Here is a 17756-nt window from a genome sequence, read left to right on the forward strand (position 1 = left end):
GGGCAGCTCACATTTAATGATAGACTCTAACCAGCGAAACATCTTGCCTCTGTACTGCTCAGAGGAGATCATCTGGTCTCGTAACCGTTGAGGAGACGGATGCCCTTCTAGCCAGATCAACATATGGCAATGTAATGTGCCTCTTCCCTGAGCTTCGACGGTCCCGAAGTACGCCTTAACTTTTCCAAACAGTCCCTTCTTTGAAGAACCCACCCTCATAATCGTCTGGATGAACCGAGTCATCATATGGTCAAAAAATCGCGCGCACGCAGATGGGTTTTTTGCAGCGATGACGGTACGTTTCCAGCGGCTGTACTCCTCTCCACGCAGCATGTCGTCGCGTGTGACCTCATCGCCAGCCAAGAGCCTCACCACTGGATGATCCCTGTCCGATGGATTCAACGTAATGAACAAGGTGGGAGTCCCCTCATAATTGATTAGAGCCCGAATCTGATTTCGCAGCATTACTTTGTACCCGTTCGACCCAGGAAGGTCGTGTGAAACTGTATTGACCTTGGATAACAGTCTGACGATAGCGGTCTCTTCGTCGGTGACAGGTCGGTACCGCGGATTCACCTTGAACTTTCCAATCAATGTCTCCAAGGTCGGCACGTCTACCGACAGCAACTGGGTGGTCACATACTCACGCTGCGACGCTGGCACACGGAATGCAACAGAATCGAAAACAGCACGCTTCTGCCGAATGTTGTAATACACAAAGGCGAAGTTCGGATCGTCCCGAAATGGTGAATCGTGCACGTTCAATAGATATTTTAATTGTTGATCCAGTGTCAGAGGAATTCGACGACGTTCGTCAAAAAATCCACCTATGCCCCAAGGATCCAAGTGCGGAAACAGCCAAGAAAGCAGGCGCGGATTCTCGAAATCCGGAATGAAGCGGGAGCCTGCCTGCGATTGCACAAAATTACCGCCGCTCAAGCAGTGCGCGATGGCCTTCATGGTCATAGTATCGTAGTCTATCGGTGAGTCATCGCATTCCGTGTAGCCGACAGCCTCCACGAGTACCTCGTCTTCACCTGGCGCAGGTTGCACTTCTTGCTCGGGAACGTATCCTGCTGTCGCTCCAGCTACGGCGTCGTTGAGTTGGATGTGACCTATCTCCATTGCGCAGAGAATGCCTTCCTCAATGTGTGAGGTGCCGGGTCCGAACAAATCATCGAAATTCTGCTGATTGAACCCCTGTAGCCCGTGTTGTCGTGTATACCACGGATTTCTCTCGATCAAGAAATCAATCATGAGCTTCAATCGCGACTTGCGGACCAAGATGGGCTTGAACGCCTGGATCGTCTCCTTGGTCGGCTTGCTCTCCCCAACAAACACAGCACACACCATGTCGTGGATCACGCTACTGGTGGGGGGCAGGACGTCATTGAGATGTGTGGCGTCCTGAGGGTGAATGGCGACATTGCCCTTTACGCAGCCTTGTGACGCCATATCGTTCGATCCTTCAAGGTAGTGTCCCGGTAACCGGCTAAATTTGTATGACACCTTACTAGCCCTCGCCCGAGACACAAGTAGTCGCTCGCTGAACGTTGCGGAGGCAAATGCTTTCTTCACGTCGGTGGGAAGTCTTTCGTGCCCATAATACAGCCAATTAGCTAAAGCAAACTTTGGCATCCGACATTGGTCATGGAGCAGTGCAACCGAGCATTCTTTGCATGCCTGAATATCTCCTTTCTCCTGTAAATTCGTAAGGCCCTTCGGATGTAGAATGGCTCCGTCGTACGCAGCACGGTTATAGGTAGTCGGTAAAACATGGTCCGGCAACTCTGGGTTGCAAAGCACCGAAAAATCTATATCGCTCGCTTTGATCATCTGAATTAGCCCGCGACGTGTATTTCTGGCACAAACTGCACAAACAACCTCCCGCAACACCTCTGGGGCCATAGCGTGCTGCCATTCTTGGATGATGGCATGCTTGAGCTCGTTGTCCGGAACTTGCAAATATGCATCGGGATCCACATCTGACACAACCGTGCTACCGTGAACGGTACTGCTCTCAGCGACAGGATTGGGCTGCTGAACTGAGGGTGGCGACACGCCCGGACGTGGCACACTCAAGACCTGAAATACATACTCCAACGAGGCGGGACAAGAAATACACTCATGTGTATGCAGACGTGCTGTGATATCTTCGGCACGATGCCTGGAGGTGACGGGAATACTGTGTGCCGCTGCAAGAGACCGAAGCTGCCCTACACGCCAGTGGCCGAATGACTCTACTACCGAACGTAACGGGGAACGCAAAATTAACTCGCCCGCACGCAGAGCGCCACCGGTGACATACGAAGGCGCAACGGTCTTGAACTGGAACATAACATCGAGGTGGTGCCGAGTTACATGCCTGGGTAACACCTGGAGAGATCCCTGCATGAGCACCACATACACGGCGTCCAGATCTACAGAGACAAAGAACAACAGAGGATGATATTGATGGGATCGTGGTATCGGACAACGAGCGAAGCGGGCATGATCGTAGAGTTTTTCAACGTTATGTGCATCGTGATAGTGTGTTATGTGTGATCGTTGTGATATCGTATTGACCAGGGAGCGCAGTCAGCACAGCGCGGAGACGGGACAAGAGTTTGAAGACGTACGAGGAGCCGGCGCGCCGGAGGTAGCCCGGGTGAGACCGGGAGCCTGTGCTGGAGCGGCTTCTGTATGGCAGTTAGCACGTACTGTCGCGAGACCGTGTTGGATAAACTACGTACCAGGCTGTGCCCTCGCCGGTGGGTGATGTACCCGCTCTGAACTTGCGCGTACCCCTGCAGACGGCTCGTTCAGCGAAACGGCAAGCACACAGAAAGTATATACACTTACCCTGTTCGCGCGAGTTCATGGTGGGGAGGCGAGATCCGGCGGAAGGCAAACCCAAGTGATGCGCTATTGGACAGAACTGTTAAGCTGAGCACGACCTGCGTATAATGGGCTTACTTACTAGACGGCACAGGCGGTGCGCGAGGCGCTGTGGGCTGTGGAACAGGACGTGCGAGTGTAGGTGTAGTCGACGAGGTCATGGTTGTAGGAGAGCAACGCAACAGCGTCTCTGCACGACGGTTGAACTTCAACCGTGGGAAGCGCGCAAATATGGCCAAAGATTAAGTCACGCTACCCGCTTTGAGGAGGGAGTCACCGGTGACCACACGTGGGGGTGACGTTACCGTCACTTGAGGCGTTATTACTCCCCTTAAGACCTGTTCTACTACGTAGTCCAGGAAAAGAACCCTGCACAGATCGGCGCGGTCACTCTAGGGATGAGTTTCCTATACAGCACGGCAATTCGCATCGGTGTATACTCGGCCGAAAATACTGTCATGTTGCAAACACAAGTTCCTCCAAAGCAGCTCCTAGTACTTCCTGTACGACTACTGAGCAAAATCCCTTACAGGAGCGATACACTCACAATATACAGGACATCTATGGTGCCGAGGTGCGACGATGCAGACGTCCGCCCAACTCACATACCGTCTCCGAGATCACCCAACGAAAGCTCGGGCTCAGGCAGCAGGTCCGGGTCTGTGGTCGCCACCGAGCTCGGGTGAGTTTGAAATGGAAGTTCGATCGAAATCTGCATGCCGTCTGCAGTCAGCTCTCAGCCCGCCGTGCGGCACACAGGCACGCCCGCGCACCTTGGACGTGGCCTCGTCAATCCTCCGCGCCATCGCCTCCGCGTACTCGTACACCTGCAGCGCACCCCGCGGCCCGCATGTCGTGCACTTCGAGGCCTCCGCGATGGTCTCCCGCAATAACTTGGAATCGCTCGCAACAAACCCGAGGGGGCGCAGAGCCAGCTGCCGCACGACGGCGTCGAAGTACTTCTGCCACCACGCGCGCGGGCGGACAGTGTCCCTGCGCCCTGTCGCGCTGTTGGAAACCGCGAGACTCAGCCATCCGGCATCGCACGATGTGCACGCAAGCCACACCCACGCGCCCGACGTGTCGGCGTTACCCTTCCTCGATACCGAGATGGCGTGCCCCGCGCGAGGCGGAGAGATTATATGTTCCTCGCTCCGGAAGATCTCCAGCGCAGCGAGGACACACCTCTGTCGGTACATGTGCACCTGCCAGATTGCGATGGCGGGGATCTCGTGATACTCGGGCGGTGGGTCGGCGGGGACTGAGAACTGAGGGTGCGCGAGAAGGCACCTCGCCGCTGTCTGGGCGAGCTCCGCGTCCTCCCGCATGTACGCGACGGCATAGATGCGGAGCGGCTCTGCTGGGATGTGGAGCCTGAGGTTGTTCTGCAGCGTGTCGTCCAGGACTGCGAGGTCGTATTTGTCCGCCGCCGTGAGCACTGCGCGGAGGCGGCTGAGCTCCAGGACCTCCGGACGCCCCCCGACCAGATAGATGAATGGCAGGAGGTCTTCGAGCGTAGCGGCGCTTTCTGTAACGGCGACGATCTGCGGCTCGTGTCCTTGTGATGGTTCGTCTGGCAGAGTGAACATGTCGCGGAAGACGGTGGACTGTCTGCGAAGCGTGCGCTTGTCCAGCCGGAAGTCGACTTTATCGCATGAACGAAGGACAACATCCGCGTCAGGATCGTCGTATGATGGGGATACTATGGGCTCGGACATCGCAGTTGTGATATAGCGAGGGGAGAGGGCAAAAGCGAGCACCTCAAGGAGCGCTCTGAGTTGTTCGTGCAAATGAGGAAGCCGATGCTGCGGTAGGGAAGCTCTTCCATTGATATAGTTCGCGGTGGCGGCTGACACGCGCGGTAGTCGACTTCGGACGGTGGTGTCGACGCGCTCCCACTAAATCCACATTTCTGCTCTATTCCATGACTCTGTACGGAAACGGCTTCGTTAGAAATGTTTATACCAAGAATAATGGCTTATTCTCGCGCGACACAGCGCGACGACGACGGCACATGCCCTTCAAGCCAAATTGGCCACTATGCAAACCGGTTGTTTAGTCTTCTTAAATGGACGCACGCACGTTCAACACATGTAAACGCTTATAACAACATATTTGACGACCCCAGCAGACAATCTGAGACATACTGGTGTACCGAAGAAGTATGCGCTAGGATGGGAGCTGGAGCTGAACCTGTTGGATGGTTAACGGCGGTGTGCTACTCACCGCGGGACGAGGACCTACATTGGACACTGCCTCGTCGATTCTTCCCGCCAACAAACGACTATAGTCCAGCATATCTCTCCAAGCGGTCGGCGCGCATCGCGGGCACAGCCCAGCACCTTCTAGAGCCCTGGTGAGCACCGGGATGCGCGTGACGGTCTCGCCCTTCGGCTGGTCCAGCAACGCCTTCGCCGCGTCCTCCTTATACCACCCATACCACGTCTTCACGGACAGCTCGTGGCCCCCGGCAGTCATGGTGCACGACGGGTCCCCGGCCTCCCTGCAGGCGATCCACGCCCACGACTTCCCGAGGATCGGCTTGCCGGTGGGCCACAGGAGCATTTTCTTCGCGTGCTCGCCGTTGACCATCCAGTCGTCGTCCTTGATGACTTCCCCCGCGGCCTCCACGCATTCGAAACGGTACTCCATGAGCGCGAAGAGCGCTGCGGCGGAGAGGTGGACGAACTCGGGCGGCATGGTGCGGGCTTGGAGGTAGCGAGGGTTGTCCAGGGTGAGTTTTGCCGCCTCGTAGAGCACCGAATCGAATCGGTAGAGGTATGCGATGCCGTATATGCGGAGAGGATCAGCGCCTGCTGTGAGGATCGCTTTGAGGTCCTGCTCCAAAGAGGAACGCGGCGCGGTCATCTCGTACTTCTTCATCGCCTCTACCGTCGCGACGAGTTCGTCTAGATTGGCGATTGGTGTGCGGGGGAACGGGTAGCACAGATGGAGTAGATGTCTTAGCGTGCATGCATTCTCGGTGAGTGGGACGACCTGCGGACTGGATGGTGCCGGGTCTGGTGGGTCGGGGAGAGTAAACATGGCCTTGAATATGGGCGACACCATCCCCAATATGAGCTTGTAGACGTGGAAGTCGACGCTGTCCGAGGAATGGAGGATGATGTCTGCATCGGACGCGTCGAAGGGGGTAGCGGGGGTTGGCAGAGGTGCGTTCGTGTCCATAGAGGCTATTCCAGGCGTAAAGCTTTGGAAACCCGATATCTGGTGGAGAAAGTGGTGAGTAGCTTTAGGCTCGCAGCGATCCGCTCTATATATGAGAGCTAATTGCCAGTCACGCGTGGTGCTGCGGTAGTGCATACGCGTGCGAATCCACAAGTAACGTACTATGCTGGGAGAGTTCAATTACGTGTTACTCTGACGTTGCGGTAATCACGCAGTGTGTGGTTTCTGCGGCGTTGCTGCTCGGTTATACTTCCGTGCGTGTAAGGATTCTCCCGATGTTCAAGCCCAGTTACCCGGCTGCGGTATATACATGTTCTCGGTGCTGCAGAGACAGCATAAGTACAACGTCGAGCGTCTGAAGATAACACCTGCCGCAGACGCATCCTCTCGTGAATGTAAGAGACAGCAACAAACTGTATTTTACGAGCCATATGGCGGCAAGCCCCACTCCTCCGGAACGAATTCCTCCAGAGACTTTAGCATCAAGTCGGGCTTCTCGACCGCTGGCGCGACCTCCGAGTCTCCGCCGATAGACAGCAGATTCGCGTCCGGGACCCACACCACTGCAGCACAATCAGCATCAGTACTGCACGACCTTCCCGATTACCGCACACAACGTACCGCTCATCCCCGCGCGCTTCGCAGCCTGCACCCCCGGAATCGCATCCTCGAACACCAAGCCCTTCGCACGCTCCGCCACCTCCTCCCCACCCACCTGCCTCTCGCCCACCTCCCCCGTCCCCACCTTCCGCTGCAGAAACTTCTCCGCCGCGACAAGGAAGATGTCCGGGTGCGGCTTCCCGCGCCCGGGGCGCACGAGCCCGTCGTCCGCGCACACGACGCGGCCCGCGAAGCCGTCGAAGAGCGCGCCGAGGTGCGCGGACTTCTGCTCAAAGTTGCGCCGCTGCGAGCCCGTGGCGAGCGCGATGGGCACGCCGTGCGCGGCGAGGTGCTGCACGAGCTTGAGCGCGCCGGGGAGCGGCTGCACGGAGGGCCAGCGCTGGTCCTGCAGCGTGCGGCGCGCCTCGAGGTAGTAGTCGAGCGTGAAGGAGGGCGGGAGGTCCGGGAAGAAGGAGAGCAGGTGCTGCGCTGCGTCGCGTTCAGCTACGAGTGAATGGTCGTGTGAGTGTGCACAGTGTAAGGCATGGTTGGCGGAGATGGGGGACGTACGTTTGCCCATGAGGCCCGCCTTGATGTCCCAGGTCATCTCCTTGCCGTACGGCGCGAGGAGCTCATCTGCGATGGGTGCTGATGAGGGCCGATGTGGGCAGTACCGGGTGGGATGCACCCACTCGTCACATCGGTGTACACCCTCTCAGAGTCGATGAGCAGGCCTGCGTGCGCATACAGTCAGGGTCCGCCCGGTCTCGCGATGGAGGGGGTGAACAAGGATGTACCATCCATGTCGAAGATGACATACTCGATCTTCGGTCTTGACGTCTTTTCTGCTTGCGCCATGTCGTTCAAACACTTCAGTGCTTCCAGATACAAAGCCTTTGCTGCCCGATGGAGGAGTCGCGAAACAACGTCCTCGATGAAGCTCAAGAGCAAACAGAGTCGCTGATCGCTGCACACAAGACGCCCGCCGGCCCGCCATGCAGGGTCCGGTTCCTGGCGCGGCACCGCCACCGATCGTCGGTCCCGATACGCCTTCACCACAGCTGTGCCGCCTCGGCCGCTCGCGAAAATTATACGCGAAGACGTCACCCCGCATCTCTGCAGCGCATCTCGCGCCTTCGCAAACGCCGCGCCGCTGACGAGGACGACTGCGACGGTCGCGCTGGCGTCGTCGTCGTCGGGCAAGGAGTGCCTTGGAGCGCCCCGGGAAAGCCGGGGGGCTCTGGGCCGGCGGAAAGACACCGGGCCCGGCGGCGCACCCTTGTCGTAATTGTCCCCGTGGGCGAACAGGAGGGGAAGACAAGGCGGAGCGGAGGTCAGGAGAAGAGAAGGGCGTGATCACCAGCACTAGCGGGGCATTGAATGACAGAAGGCTGTCTTCTAGAGACAAGACGCCAGCTCTAACAAGCAGCAGGCCCGGGCCACGCGCAGACAACGCGGCCCTAGAAGGGTCGCGGGGACATACAACAAGCTCGAGATCGGCGTGGCGGGTGCGGAGATTAGCAGGGGAAGCACGCACGGCCGTAATTTTCATGAAACGCGCAGAGCGCGATCGGACGCGATCGACATGCGCAGGCCACGCACTGTGGGGCGACTTTGCAGACCAGCGAAGACGCGATGCATGCGCGCAGCGAGTGCTGAAAAAGTCTCTGGAGGATAGAAATTGGGCGTGAGGCGTCGTGAGAGTGCGTATGTGCTGTAAGGTAAGGTCGGACGCGTGAGCCCCAGGGTATCTAACAGGAGACAGTGTGCGGATCTAGCAGAGATGCGCGGCCAAGAGGTTGCGTGCAGAGAATGTGTGGTAGGGGGAGGGGGTGCGGCGAATGGCGCGCCGGCGGTCAAAGTCCACGCGCGTTGCATAATTCTACTAGGGGGATGAGGGAGCATGTTAAGCACGTAGTAAATGTACGTGTGAGTAGCGCTATATGTAGGAAAGATGCCGTAGTTGTACATCCCTGGGGGCCGGATCTCTATACCACAATCAACGGTGTCCAAACCAGCCTCGGCTGACCAGCCACTGGGCCCCGCTCGGCGAGCACTTCACCTCGACGGGCCCTAGTAGTCTCCCGTGGTCGCCGCAAAATGTACAGCTCGCACCGCGACGCGTCGCACTGTGCAGGGCGGGAAAAGGGATCTGAGAGCTTAGAGCTTCTTGGCCTTCTTCTTGCGCGCGCCATCAACGACGCCGCCCGCCTCCGTGATAAGACGGCTGAGTTGGCCCTTGGCAGCAAGATACTTGATTTCCTGAGCTGTGCCGACGGTGTGACCGCCGATGAGAAGGATGGGGAGCTCCTTTGACGACGTGAGACGGAAGAGCAGAGGAACGAGCACGTTCTCGTCCGCTGCATTGACGTCAGAACCGCGCTGGGCAAGGAACGGGGGTGCACTCACGTCTTTGGTCGACGTCCACAATCGTGGGCGCAGGGCGCAGGTACAGATCCGCGAGGACCTGCTTGATCTCTCGTGATATCGGCGAGTGGACCTGAGACCGTGATGAGCGCGAGCGCTAGCGACGACGAGGCCGCATGCTTGGAAGACACGCACCTTGGAGTAGAGCATGACCGGGTTCCTCGACCACACATCGCGTATCACGGCCTGCAGCTCCTCCTCCGCATGCGGCCCGCGGGTGTCAAAGTCCAGGACGAGCTGCGGGTCGATGGGTATTGACGGGTCGATGCTGGAGGGGATCATGTTCTGCGGCAGACTCGCGATGAAACTGGACACGGCGGCGAGTTCCTGAGTCTGGTTGAGTGCGATCTGGGGCTGGTCGTTCGTCGCGCTGCTGCCGCCTGTCGCATTGGGTTTCCGGTGCTTCAGGGCAGCTAACCGGAACGCCTCCGGGGTCCAGCGCGACGGGCGTGCGGGGTCGTCTGTCCGGGCGCGTTCCGCATCGCGGAAGGAGATGGGGCGGAGGACGGGCGGGGAGACGAGGAGGACGTAGACGGAGACGACGACCAAGACAAAGAGGGCGAGGAAGGTGGTGCGGAGCCAGTATGCGCGGGGCTTGCGGGAGGTCATGATGGGGAGGCCAGCGATGTTGGGGATGGGGGTGAGGGGCGGGGAGTCGAGGGAGACATTGCGCATGTCGGGGAAACGGGCAGAGAAGGTGCGCCGGTGGGCCATGGCGGAGAAACGGATTATAAGAGAAGTTTGGGAAGAAAGGAGTGGCAGAGGCGTGGCCCTCGAATCGAATCTGTCCAGAGAATAGTCGCGCTGTTGACCGTCCAGCAAATAGAGGCTGCCGCCCGCCGCAACATCACTTATCCCCCCCATCCACGTGGCGATAGCGTCCCTGACTCCCTTATGCGGCCTCCGCCCCTGCGCCCGATCTCCCGTTTCTCTCACTCTCCCGCCGCCTTGTCCGTCTTGTTGGACGCAATCCATCACCCATGCTCCTCCTCCACGACGTCACTGCGGGAGAATGCCCTGTCCCTTCCCACCGCTCACACATCTGATTATATTCTCGCCCTGGCCTTCGCGGAGGTTTCTCCGTTGCACCGTTCACACCGTCCGGAGCCTATCATGGCCAATATCAAGCCGTGTGCAGCCTAGTCCGCGCCGGTCTTCCATGCACGAGCGATTGCACGTTCTACGCCATCTGACATCTGTCCATCTGCCACAGTTCTCGGGGAGAGCGCGTTGATACCGCACCCGCAGCGTCGACTTTGTATATCACAGATCGGTGGAGGTCCTTGGAGGCCTCTAGCTTGCCGCTGTCTAGGGATGAGAACACTTGGCATTGAACAGAAACACGCGGTAATGCGTGCATCGCAAGAGTTATGTTGTAGATCCCAAATTCGAATGCACCTGGGATCGTCCAGAGCGTTCGCTCGAACTCCGGGGAGGACGCGCGCGATGACGTGCCAGACAAAGCGCTAGTGTGGCAGGTTCTATTGAACGCTGAGCTTCCTCACCGTTGCGTTGACTTCTTTTCTTTCTCTAGATCTCCTTGAACGGAGGATACTTATATTTGACAACTCGGGTTCAAGAAGTGCAGATAGAAACTGCTGTCCGAGGGTGTCAAACGCGGCCGAGGAACGAGGCGTTCGCGGCTGCGCGGATCCCTATACACGGCCCCACCGTACAACGCAGGGCACGCGTAATGCGTCATTGCGAGACCCCAACATCCGGGCTCGACGAAATAAACCCTTGAATATCTGCGACGATCCCATGAATGGTTCGCGTACTGTGCGGGACTGACGCGGATCCTGGCGCGCAGCCTGAGCTATGTCAGTCAAGGAAGGGCCTCTGCGTCGGTGCGCCTACTCCTCCTGATGTATGTGGAAGTAATAAAGCGTTCATCCCCTCCTGACAGCTCAAGTGTGCGCGCACACATTATTCAAGCCGCGTCCCGTTTGAGATATGGTCGCCTGGTGGACGTCCGGCGTTGCCTGCGACGAGACCGGGTTTCCAAGGAGCAGAGGGTTCCAAGCAGCACCCGGGGTTTCAAAACGAGACAAAGCACGCGTTGCAGGTTCCATCTAAAGCTGAACTTCAATTTACCGCTGCGTTGACTCCCTTTCTTTCTTTAGATGCTCTTCAACAAACGCCCTTCGACGCTTGACAAGTTGTATACGATGCGTCCACCCGCACTCCACTTCCTCGCCTCCTCGGACACATTCCCTTCGCGCCACTATCGAAGCAGCCGCCATGGCAGACGCGAAGCTCTCCGCGCTATACTGCGACCCCGACGCGGACGTCATTTTTCGCTCATGCGACGCCGTCGACTTCCGCCTGCACAAGCTCATCCTGCACAAAGCGTCGCCCGTCTTCCGCGACATGTTCGGCCTCCCCGAGGATCCCGCGCAGCGCGGTATTCCGCAGACTGTGGCCATGACCGAAGACGCGATGACGCTGCAGGACCTGCTGTCGTTCTGCTATCCCTTCCCACGCCCGGACTTCCAGAATCTCGATCGGCTTCTCTCCGTCCTTCGCGCATCACTCAAGTACGACATGGCCTTCCTCGTCGGTGAACTCGGACGCCACCTGAAACTCTTTGTCCCCGCCGAGCCCCTGCGCGTATATGCCATCGCGTATACCATGCTCGACGACGCCGACCTCGCACGCGCCGCGGCGAAGCAGCTCCTCCACGACCCCCTCTTCTCCGACCCCCTCGTGCCCCCGCCGGAGTTTGACAGCCTCCCCGCCCGCGCGCTAAGCATCGTGGGGGCGTACCGCCGCCAATGCATCGTCGCCGCCCAAACGGTCCTGCTCGACTTCGACTGGATGTACTATGGGGCGCACGGGCGCGGGGTCGGGTCACTCATCGGGCCCGTGTGCGCTAACAGGATGTGGGCGTGGCTGTCGTGCCCGTCGTGCGCACGCGGCGCGAGCGGGATCATCGTGCACAAGCGCGTGGATGCGCGCGAGCGGGCGATCTGGCCGCGCGCGTGGTGGCAGACGTATGCGGACGCGGTCGCGAAGGAGCTGGCGCTGCGCCCCGTGGGCGCGGTCGTTACTAGGATTGAGCTTATGCGGCCTGCGGTGGAGGAGGCTGCGAAGTGTACGACGTGTGCGCCGAGGGCGATGGTGGACTTGGTGGAGTATGCGAATGCGATGGCGAAGCGGATCGATGAAGCGACGTCCAAGGTAAGGCGCCATTTATCACGGTTGAAGTTCTGGAACGCAGTGGGCTAACGCAACTTTCAGATTGACGTGAAGCTTCCATTTGCCTAAGACTATACGCAGGTCGTATGGCGTATGTTCTACGTAATAACGTCAATATTCATCTTCAAGTTTACTGCAAGTCGCTCCAGAAGAATTGCATAGGAACACTCGTCGATAATGCTTGGGCACGATGGTCACATGAAATACTTGACCCTACTGCCCCGCCATCTGCAGTGATTGCGCGGGAAGAAACGCTTACCGAGGTCGTTGAACTTGACTGAAGTCATTTAGGTCGCAATGTATAGACTAGGTATGCGACTCAATGACCTCATGGTTGGTACAATTTCCACAATGGATGCTCACGTATACAGCCAGGATTTAGCACCCTTGAACGTTGTTGATACGTTCGACTGAGCTTGGTCTCAACAGAATCTGAGTTTTTTGCAAGAGACTCATTGGCCGCTTGAGCCCTATGTAATGCGTTCATGCGCACTGATTCTAACCCAACGTGCTGCTGAAGCTGGTCTTGCACCAGCGTCAACAGCGCACTTTCTGCTGGGTAAGCACCCAGAAGACGTTCGAACGCGTCGCGTGCAGACACTCCCTGCCTTCCACTTTCTTTTCCGCGGGATACCTGCGCGAGACCCGGGAAAGCTGAACGTCTAGCTTCGGGATAGGCCCAGCTAACACGCCGTATAGATGTCCATGCACCCTCCCGGAGCATCGACTATGCCGATACCCAACACAATGCCCGGGCAGGCAACCACACCAGCCATGGCCGACGACGAACCAAGCACTCAATAGGCGATCACCGAAGCCTCTTTGTCTGCACACCGCCTCCGCAGCAATACAGCAATGGAGGCCCCTGTCACGTATTGAGCCACACTCTGGCAGGACCAAGCTCACTCGCACTCGGAAAGGTATAAGTACGACCCGCTGGGGGCAGTAGATTGCTCAGAGCGACCAACTCCCACAACCTACTACACGACAACGAGACGGAGGCAGCAGACACGGGGGACGTAGCCCGGTGGCGTAGTCTGTCGGGCTCGGTCGGGTGAGTGGCTGGCCTTGCATAAATGGACCGTCGATGTGCTCACCTCTCGGATTCGTCAGAACACGACCGCCGACCCCAACGCCCGTTCACCCGGACCCCGACGACCCTACCGGGTGCACCTCCCTCTTTCACCCAGGCAGAGGCCGAGCGCAACAACCGTTGGGACGCGCGGCACAGCGGCTGCCAAAATCCACTAGGCCGCTGACCAGGAAGATGACAACGGGCAGAATGTGCTCGCCATGGCCCTCACGCTCTACGCGCGACGCGGCGACTAGGGAACTAAAGAGGATCCGTTGTCAGGCTATACTCGCTCAGCCCATCCCTCGACGCCCGACGTCGGTTCCGCCGCCCTGTTCAGCACAGTGAACAAGATCAGTGCGCTGCTTCGACGGAGCCATGTCGCGTGCAATGCTCACCTGGACCGCCGGGCGTATGCGACGCAGGCTAGCGACTCCCGGGAAGGACACGGTGCGCCCCAGCGCGGCCTCTTGTCGCACCGCGGCCGGAGCGCGCACGAGTAGGGGGTGTCTGCGGCCGAGGAGTGACCGAGTGCACCGTAGTGGGGATCAAGGGAAATGGTGTCGCGGTGGCCCTGAGATCCGATGGGGTGCTTGACGAGTGCTGCAGCCTGGAGAATGGGCGGGTCGCGTTCGCGCTCTTATACTGCGCCCTACGGCCTGCTACTTTGTTCCCTGTTTGCTCAATCCTACTTTGTTCGTCGTGTACGTCTGATGCGCGTGCCGCGTGGATGATGGACGGGGCCGCCGCGTGTTGGCGGCGTTGTTTTCTGTCAGCGTTGCGTTGTTCTCCCGCCGAGACGTTGTACTCTGTGCGAGTGCACGTATCGCGGTGCGTAAGGTCGGTATCTGTGTATAGGGCCTGAGATCATACTCAAATGTACTTCTATCCGACATAAACCCACGCGTTGACTTGACGTCGATTCCTCCGATACGTACCGGTAACGTTACATCTAGTGCACGCACCTCGGCGTCCGTTGTTTCGCAGCCGTCACCGGAAACCTGACAACGCACCAGATCCCGCTCTGTCGGCGGACAAAGGAAGGACGTAGGTTTCCATTCATTGTTCGAGCGCGACATGTGCAGCACATGCCTGGCACCTGTGCCGTTTTGATTCGCTATGACCGCTTGGGCAGTGCGAACCAGTTTCTGCGGCTGACGTCGGAACTTGTAGACTCGGAGAGGATGCAGGCCGTCGAAAAAGGGTCGCGACTCGGAGCGGTGGCTGCTTGATCCGTTCTTCAAAAGCACGCAGCTGCTGCTGGTGCGAATTTTTTTCCATATGGATCGGATCGGCCTCACAAGTGTGCAAAGCGTCTGTTAGATGATTTGTCTGAACGTACCCATATTGGCTCACACATGAGCGAAGGAGAAAGGCCACTGGTGGGAGGCTGCAAAGAGGCGCTGGGCGAGCGGTCTACAGTAACTACATGTGCTTCGGAGACCGCGCGCGTCTACTATAGAGTCGGCGCCTTCTCTAGATCTCTCGTCTACTAGGTGCACACACTCTCGTCTAGACTCTCACAGCTGCCTGGCTATATTCTCAGTCTGTTTTCTCGGCTGCTTATGAGACTTTGAAATACCAGGGTGCTCCACCATAGCTGCGGTTTCACTCTCTGTCCTGTGTCGCGATGACCGTGGGCGCCGACAAAATCATCGCTGGTCCTCACATTGTGTGGCCAGTGTCCGATCTAGCTACCTGAGCGTAATCGCCCAAATTCTGGTACCAAGAGAGTATTTGAGGTTGACTTATCTTCTACGTGACGAGGCTGCTCTTGAACGTAGTAAAAAGAAGTAAAGAACCCCACTTGAGAAGGCTCGACGACTCCTACCGCAGCACACGCTTCTCAGTTGAGCGCCCGTCGATGTACGTGAACTCTACCCACGCATGCATTCGGACCTCGAGCTTATTCGCCTCTAATCCCACCCACTGCCTTTTATCACCTCACATAGCAGAAATGCCGGAGCCCAACGTTTCGCCTCTCTTCAACCACGCTAAGGCCGATATCATCCTTCGCTCGAGCGACGGCGTCGAGTTCCGGCTTCACAAGATCATCCTCGAAATGGCATCACCCATCTTCTGCGACATGTTCACGCTCCCGCAAGAGGCCTCACAGAGCGACCGTGCACAGGTTGTCGACGTGACGGAGACCGCCAGAACTCTCGAAGACCTGCTGCCCTTCTGCTACCCTATGGAACGCTCGGAGTTCCTCCAGCTTAGCCGCCTCCGTGCAGTCCTCCACGCCGCGATGAAGTACGATATGGCGTTTCTAGTGAAGATACTGAAGCGCAACCTCACCCTTTTCCTACCCTCCGAGCCCCTCCGCGTGTACGCCATTGCGTGCTTGATAGAGGATCGCGACCTCGCGTGCGCGGCAGCGAAGCGGCTGCTCAACTTCTCCTTCCCTGGGTTCGCGTTCCCTCCGAATCCCCCGCCCGAATTCGACATACTACCCTGCACGGCTCTCCAGAACGTCCACATCTATCGAGAGCAATGCGCAGAAGCGGCACGCGCAGTCTTCCTCGGCCACAAGTGGATGTGTTCCGAAGCGCGCGGACGCACGATCTCGGTATCGAAGAAAGGGAACGCGAATTTGTCGCAAACGTGGGCGTGGCTGGCGTGCGATTCGGCCTCTTGTGCCAAAATCGCGTTCCCGTTGGATGTTCACGGGCAGCGGCGGTGCACCGTCTACCCATGGGCTTGGTGGCGAACGTACAGCGACTCTGCGGCAAAGGAATTGTCACTCCGGCCTTTGGGCGAAACTCTTACTCGGGCTGAGTTGACGGAGACAGCCATCGCGGAGGCGGCCAAATGCAGAACCTGCGGGCCCAAGGCGGCGGAGGACCTGATGGAGTATATTCATGCGATGGTGAAGAGAATCGATGAGGCTATCTCCAAGGTACGAAGTCGTCGCTCCGCCATGGAATTGCTGCAGTAACTCAACTGACAGATCGAGATCACGCTCTCGTTCGTGAAGGGCGGCGGCAAAGGAGATGCAGCCTGATGTACGTCTTGCGAGTCTGCTGGTCTCACGCCGCGCTGGCCGTACCATCCGCATCGAAAGTTATGACGCCATGTCAACGCGCTTTGTGACCGGTGTGCCATTCCTACCCCAGTATCCATTTTATATGTGCTTCCTACCGCAGCATGCAGCGTGTTTTCAGGCAGGCTCCAAGTATCCTCGTGCACCATGTCGTAGCTGCTACATCCCTTTCCCTCCAGCCCCCAACAGCAGCACCTCTAGAACTGGCTATGGACTCCATCAAATCTGCCCGTACCCCCTTTGACGACGCCGACGCCGATGTCATCCTCCGCTCTTGCGACGGCGTTGACTTTCGGCTCTACAAGAACGTCCTAGCAAAAGCGTCCACCTTCTTTCGAGAGTTTTTTTCCCTCCCCAAGCCCCCCGACGCGCCCACGACGCTGCGAGCATTTATACTCCCAGAAAATGCGGACACACTAGAGCGGCTCTTCCGTTCATGCTACCCCGTTGCGCGTCCGCACTTCCCCACCATCGACGACGTCCGCACCACGCTTGCGGCTGCGACGAAGTATGCCATGGACCACATCAACCCGATTCTAGAGGAGGCGCTGTTGCGGTTCCTGGAGCGCGAGCCTCTACGTGTATACGCCATTGCGTATCTCTTCCGCCTGGAGGATGTCGCGCGCGCCGCTGCCAGAGCGCTCCTCGAGTACCCCACAGTCGCAGAACCGGACACCCCTCCTCCCGAATTCGACGAACTTCCCACACGGGCGATGTATGCCCTACTCATATATCGCCGGCGATGCGTTGCGGCCGTGCTTGCGACTCTCGAATACAAAACGCATGGCTGGATGAATATGGACCGAAGGGCGATGGCAGCACTTGAACCCGGCGTGATTTTGTGGACCTGGCTGAAGTGTGAACGCCACCAGGGGTGGCCGCGTCAACTTGAACCATTGGAGGGCCCCGAAGGCGGTAGTATCGCGATGCCTCAACAGTGGTGGCAGGATCATTGTGGCGAGCTGAAGAGGAAACTCGCCCAGCGACCCGTCGCACGACTCGCGACGGATATGTCGCTTATCGAACTCACTGTATCCGACGCATCCGCATGCGCTACTTGCAGGCCTCATGCGTTGAGAGATGTGCTTGATTTTGGCGAAACGCTCGCAGAGAAGATCGTGGAGGCTTTGGATGAGGTGAGATCGTGATCGCCCTAGTGTTCCCATTTGCGAATAGATATTGACGAGCAGCTGTAGGTCGCGATTGAGCTTCCATTTGCAAGACAAAGCGAAGTCGCGCTGCTCGAAAGGAGTATCCCTGCCTCACCGGTACGCATTGCCATTGTTGTGTTGTTGAACAACGCTCAAGAGCGTCTGTAACTTTTCTTCCCGTAGACATCGACAGATTAGCACA

The 17756-nt window shown here is 58.1% G+C and overlaps 8 protein-coding genes across 8 annotated transcripts; 3 read left to right on the forward strand and 5 right to left on the reverse strand.

Annotated features, from left to right (window-relative positions):
- Window positions 1-368: 368 nt before the first annotated feature.
- Window positions 369-1455, reverse strand: TRAVEDRAFT_43541 (uncharacterized protein; the record flags this gene model as incomplete). The annotated part of the gene is made up of 2 exons (XM_008035679.1): window positions 369-385; window positions 930-1455. 2 exons carry the CDS (start codon window positions 1453-1455, stop codon window positions 369-371), a joined length of 543 nt encoding a protein of 180 aa, XP_008033870.1.
- Window positions 1456-2512: 1057 nt separating this feature from the next.
- On the reverse strand, window positions 2513-4595 carry TRAVEDRAFT_43542 (uncharacterized protein; the record flags this gene model as incomplete). The annotated part of the gene is made up of 6 exons (XM_008035680.1): window positions 2513-2675; window positions 2733-2786; window positions 2842-2904; window positions 2960-3067; window positions 3483-3589; window positions 3651-4595. The coding sequence occupies 6 exons, from the start codon at window positions 4593-4595 to the stop codon at window positions 2513-2515; spliced, it is 1440 nt and encodes a 479-aa protein (XP_008033871.1).
- A 451-nt stretch (window positions 4596-5046) lies between these two features.
- On the reverse strand, window positions 5047-6063 carry TRAVEDRAFT_43543 (uncharacterized protein; the record flags this gene model as incomplete). Its single annotated transcript, XM_008035681.1, has 2 exons — window positions 5047-5070; window positions 5122-6063. 2 exons carry the CDS (start codon window positions 6061-6063, stop codon window positions 5047-5049), a joined length of 966 nt encoding a protein of 321 aa, XP_008033872.1.
- Window positions 6064-6334: 271 nt separating this feature from the next.
- On the reverse strand, window positions 6335-7583 carry TRAVEDRAFT_141963 (HAD-like protein). The gene is made up of 5 exons (XM_008036290.1): window positions 7461-7583; window positions 7356-7397; window positions 7234-7299; window positions 6685-7167; window positions 6335-6626 (listed from the first exon to the last, which is right to left on the reverse strand). Exons 1-5 carry the CDS (start codon window positions 7519-7521, stop codon window positions 6484-6486), a joined length of 795 nt encoding a protein of 264 aa, XP_008034481.1. The 5' UTR covers window positions 7522-7583; the 3' UTR covers window positions 6335-6483.
- A 739-nt stretch (window positions 7584-8322) lies between these two features.
- On the reverse strand, window positions 8323-9717 carry TRAVEDRAFT_26597 (uncharacterized protein). The gene is made up of 3 exons (XM_008035379.1): window positions 9226-9717; window positions 9073-9163; window positions 8323-9023 (listed from the first exon to the last, which is right to left on the reverse strand). The coding sequence occupies exons 1-3, from the start codon at window positions 9697-9699 to the stop codon at window positions 8824-8826; spliced, it is 765 nt and encodes a 254-aa protein (XP_008033570.1). The 5' UTR covers window positions 9700-9717; the 3' UTR covers window positions 8323-8823.
- Window positions 9718-11331: 1614 nt separating this feature from the next.
- On the forward strand, window positions 11332-12318 carry TRAVEDRAFT_112862 (uncharacterized protein; the record flags this gene model as incomplete). The annotated part of the gene is made up of 2 exons (XM_008036291.1): window positions 11332-11909; window positions 11970-12318. 2 exons carry the CDS (start codon window positions 11332-11334, stop codon window positions 12316-12318), a joined length of 927 nt encoding a protein of 308 aa, XP_008034482.1.
- A 2999-nt stretch (window positions 12319-15317) lies between these two features.
- On the forward strand, window positions 15318-16364 carry TRAVEDRAFT_43547 (uncharacterized protein; the record flags this gene model as incomplete). Its single annotated transcript, XM_008035682.1, has 2 exons — window positions 15318-16259; window positions 16311-16364. 2 exons carry the CDS (start codon window positions 15318-15320, stop codon window positions 16362-16364), a joined length of 996 nt encoding a protein of 331 aa, XP_008033873.1.
- A 239-nt stretch (window positions 16365-16603) lies between these two features.
- Window positions 16604-17545, forward strand: TRAVEDRAFT_82705 (uncharacterized protein; the record flags this gene model as incomplete). The annotated part of the gene is made up of 1 exon (XM_008036292.1): window positions 16604-17545. A coding segment is annotated over one exon (942 nt), but the record flags the coding sequence as incomplete, so codon positions are not given.
- Window positions 17546-17756: the final 211 nt, after the last annotated feature.

Source organism: Trametes versicolor (assembly GCF_000271585.1).
Source record: "Trametes versicolor FP-101664 SS1 unplaced genomic scaffold TRAVEscaffold_2, whole genome shotgun sequence".
Classification (NCBI taxonomy): domain Eukaryota; kingdom Fungi; phylum Basidiomycota; class Agaricomycetes; order Polyporales; family Polyporaceae; genus Trametes; species Trametes versicolor.

What these genes read in the sequence shown, in the direction of transcription:
- TRAVEDRAFT_141963 (XM_008036290.1), bottom strand. Translation starts at nt 7,521, where the DNA reads ATGGCGCAAGCAGAAAAGACGTCAAGACCGAAGATCGAGTATGTCATC. An exon ending in GGTGTACACCGATGTGACGA is followed by an intron (nt 7,300 to 7,355) that starts GTGGGTGCATCC and finishes CACCCATCGCAG; the next exon opens with ATGAGCTCCTCGCGCCGTAC. An exon ending in GGCGGGCCTCATGGGCAAAC is followed by an intron (nt 7,168 to 7,233) that starts GTACGTCCCCCA and finishes ATTCACTCGTAG; the next exon opens with CTGAACGCGACGCAGCGCAG.
- TRAVEDRAFT_26597 (XM_008035379.1), bottom strand. Translation starts at nt 9,699, where the DNA reads ATGACCTCCCGCAAGCCCCGCGCATACTGGCTCCGCACCACCTTCCTC. An exon ending in CGGTCATGCTCTACTCCAAG is followed by an intron (nt 9,164 to 9,225) that starts GTGCGTGTCTTC and finishes TCACGGTCTCAG; the next exon opens with GTCCACTCGCCGATATCACG. An exon ending in TGTGGACGTCGACCAAAGAC is followed by an intron (nt 9,024 to 9,072) that starts GTGAGTGCACCC and finishes ACGTCAATGCAG; the next exon opens with CGGACGAGAACGTGCTCGTT.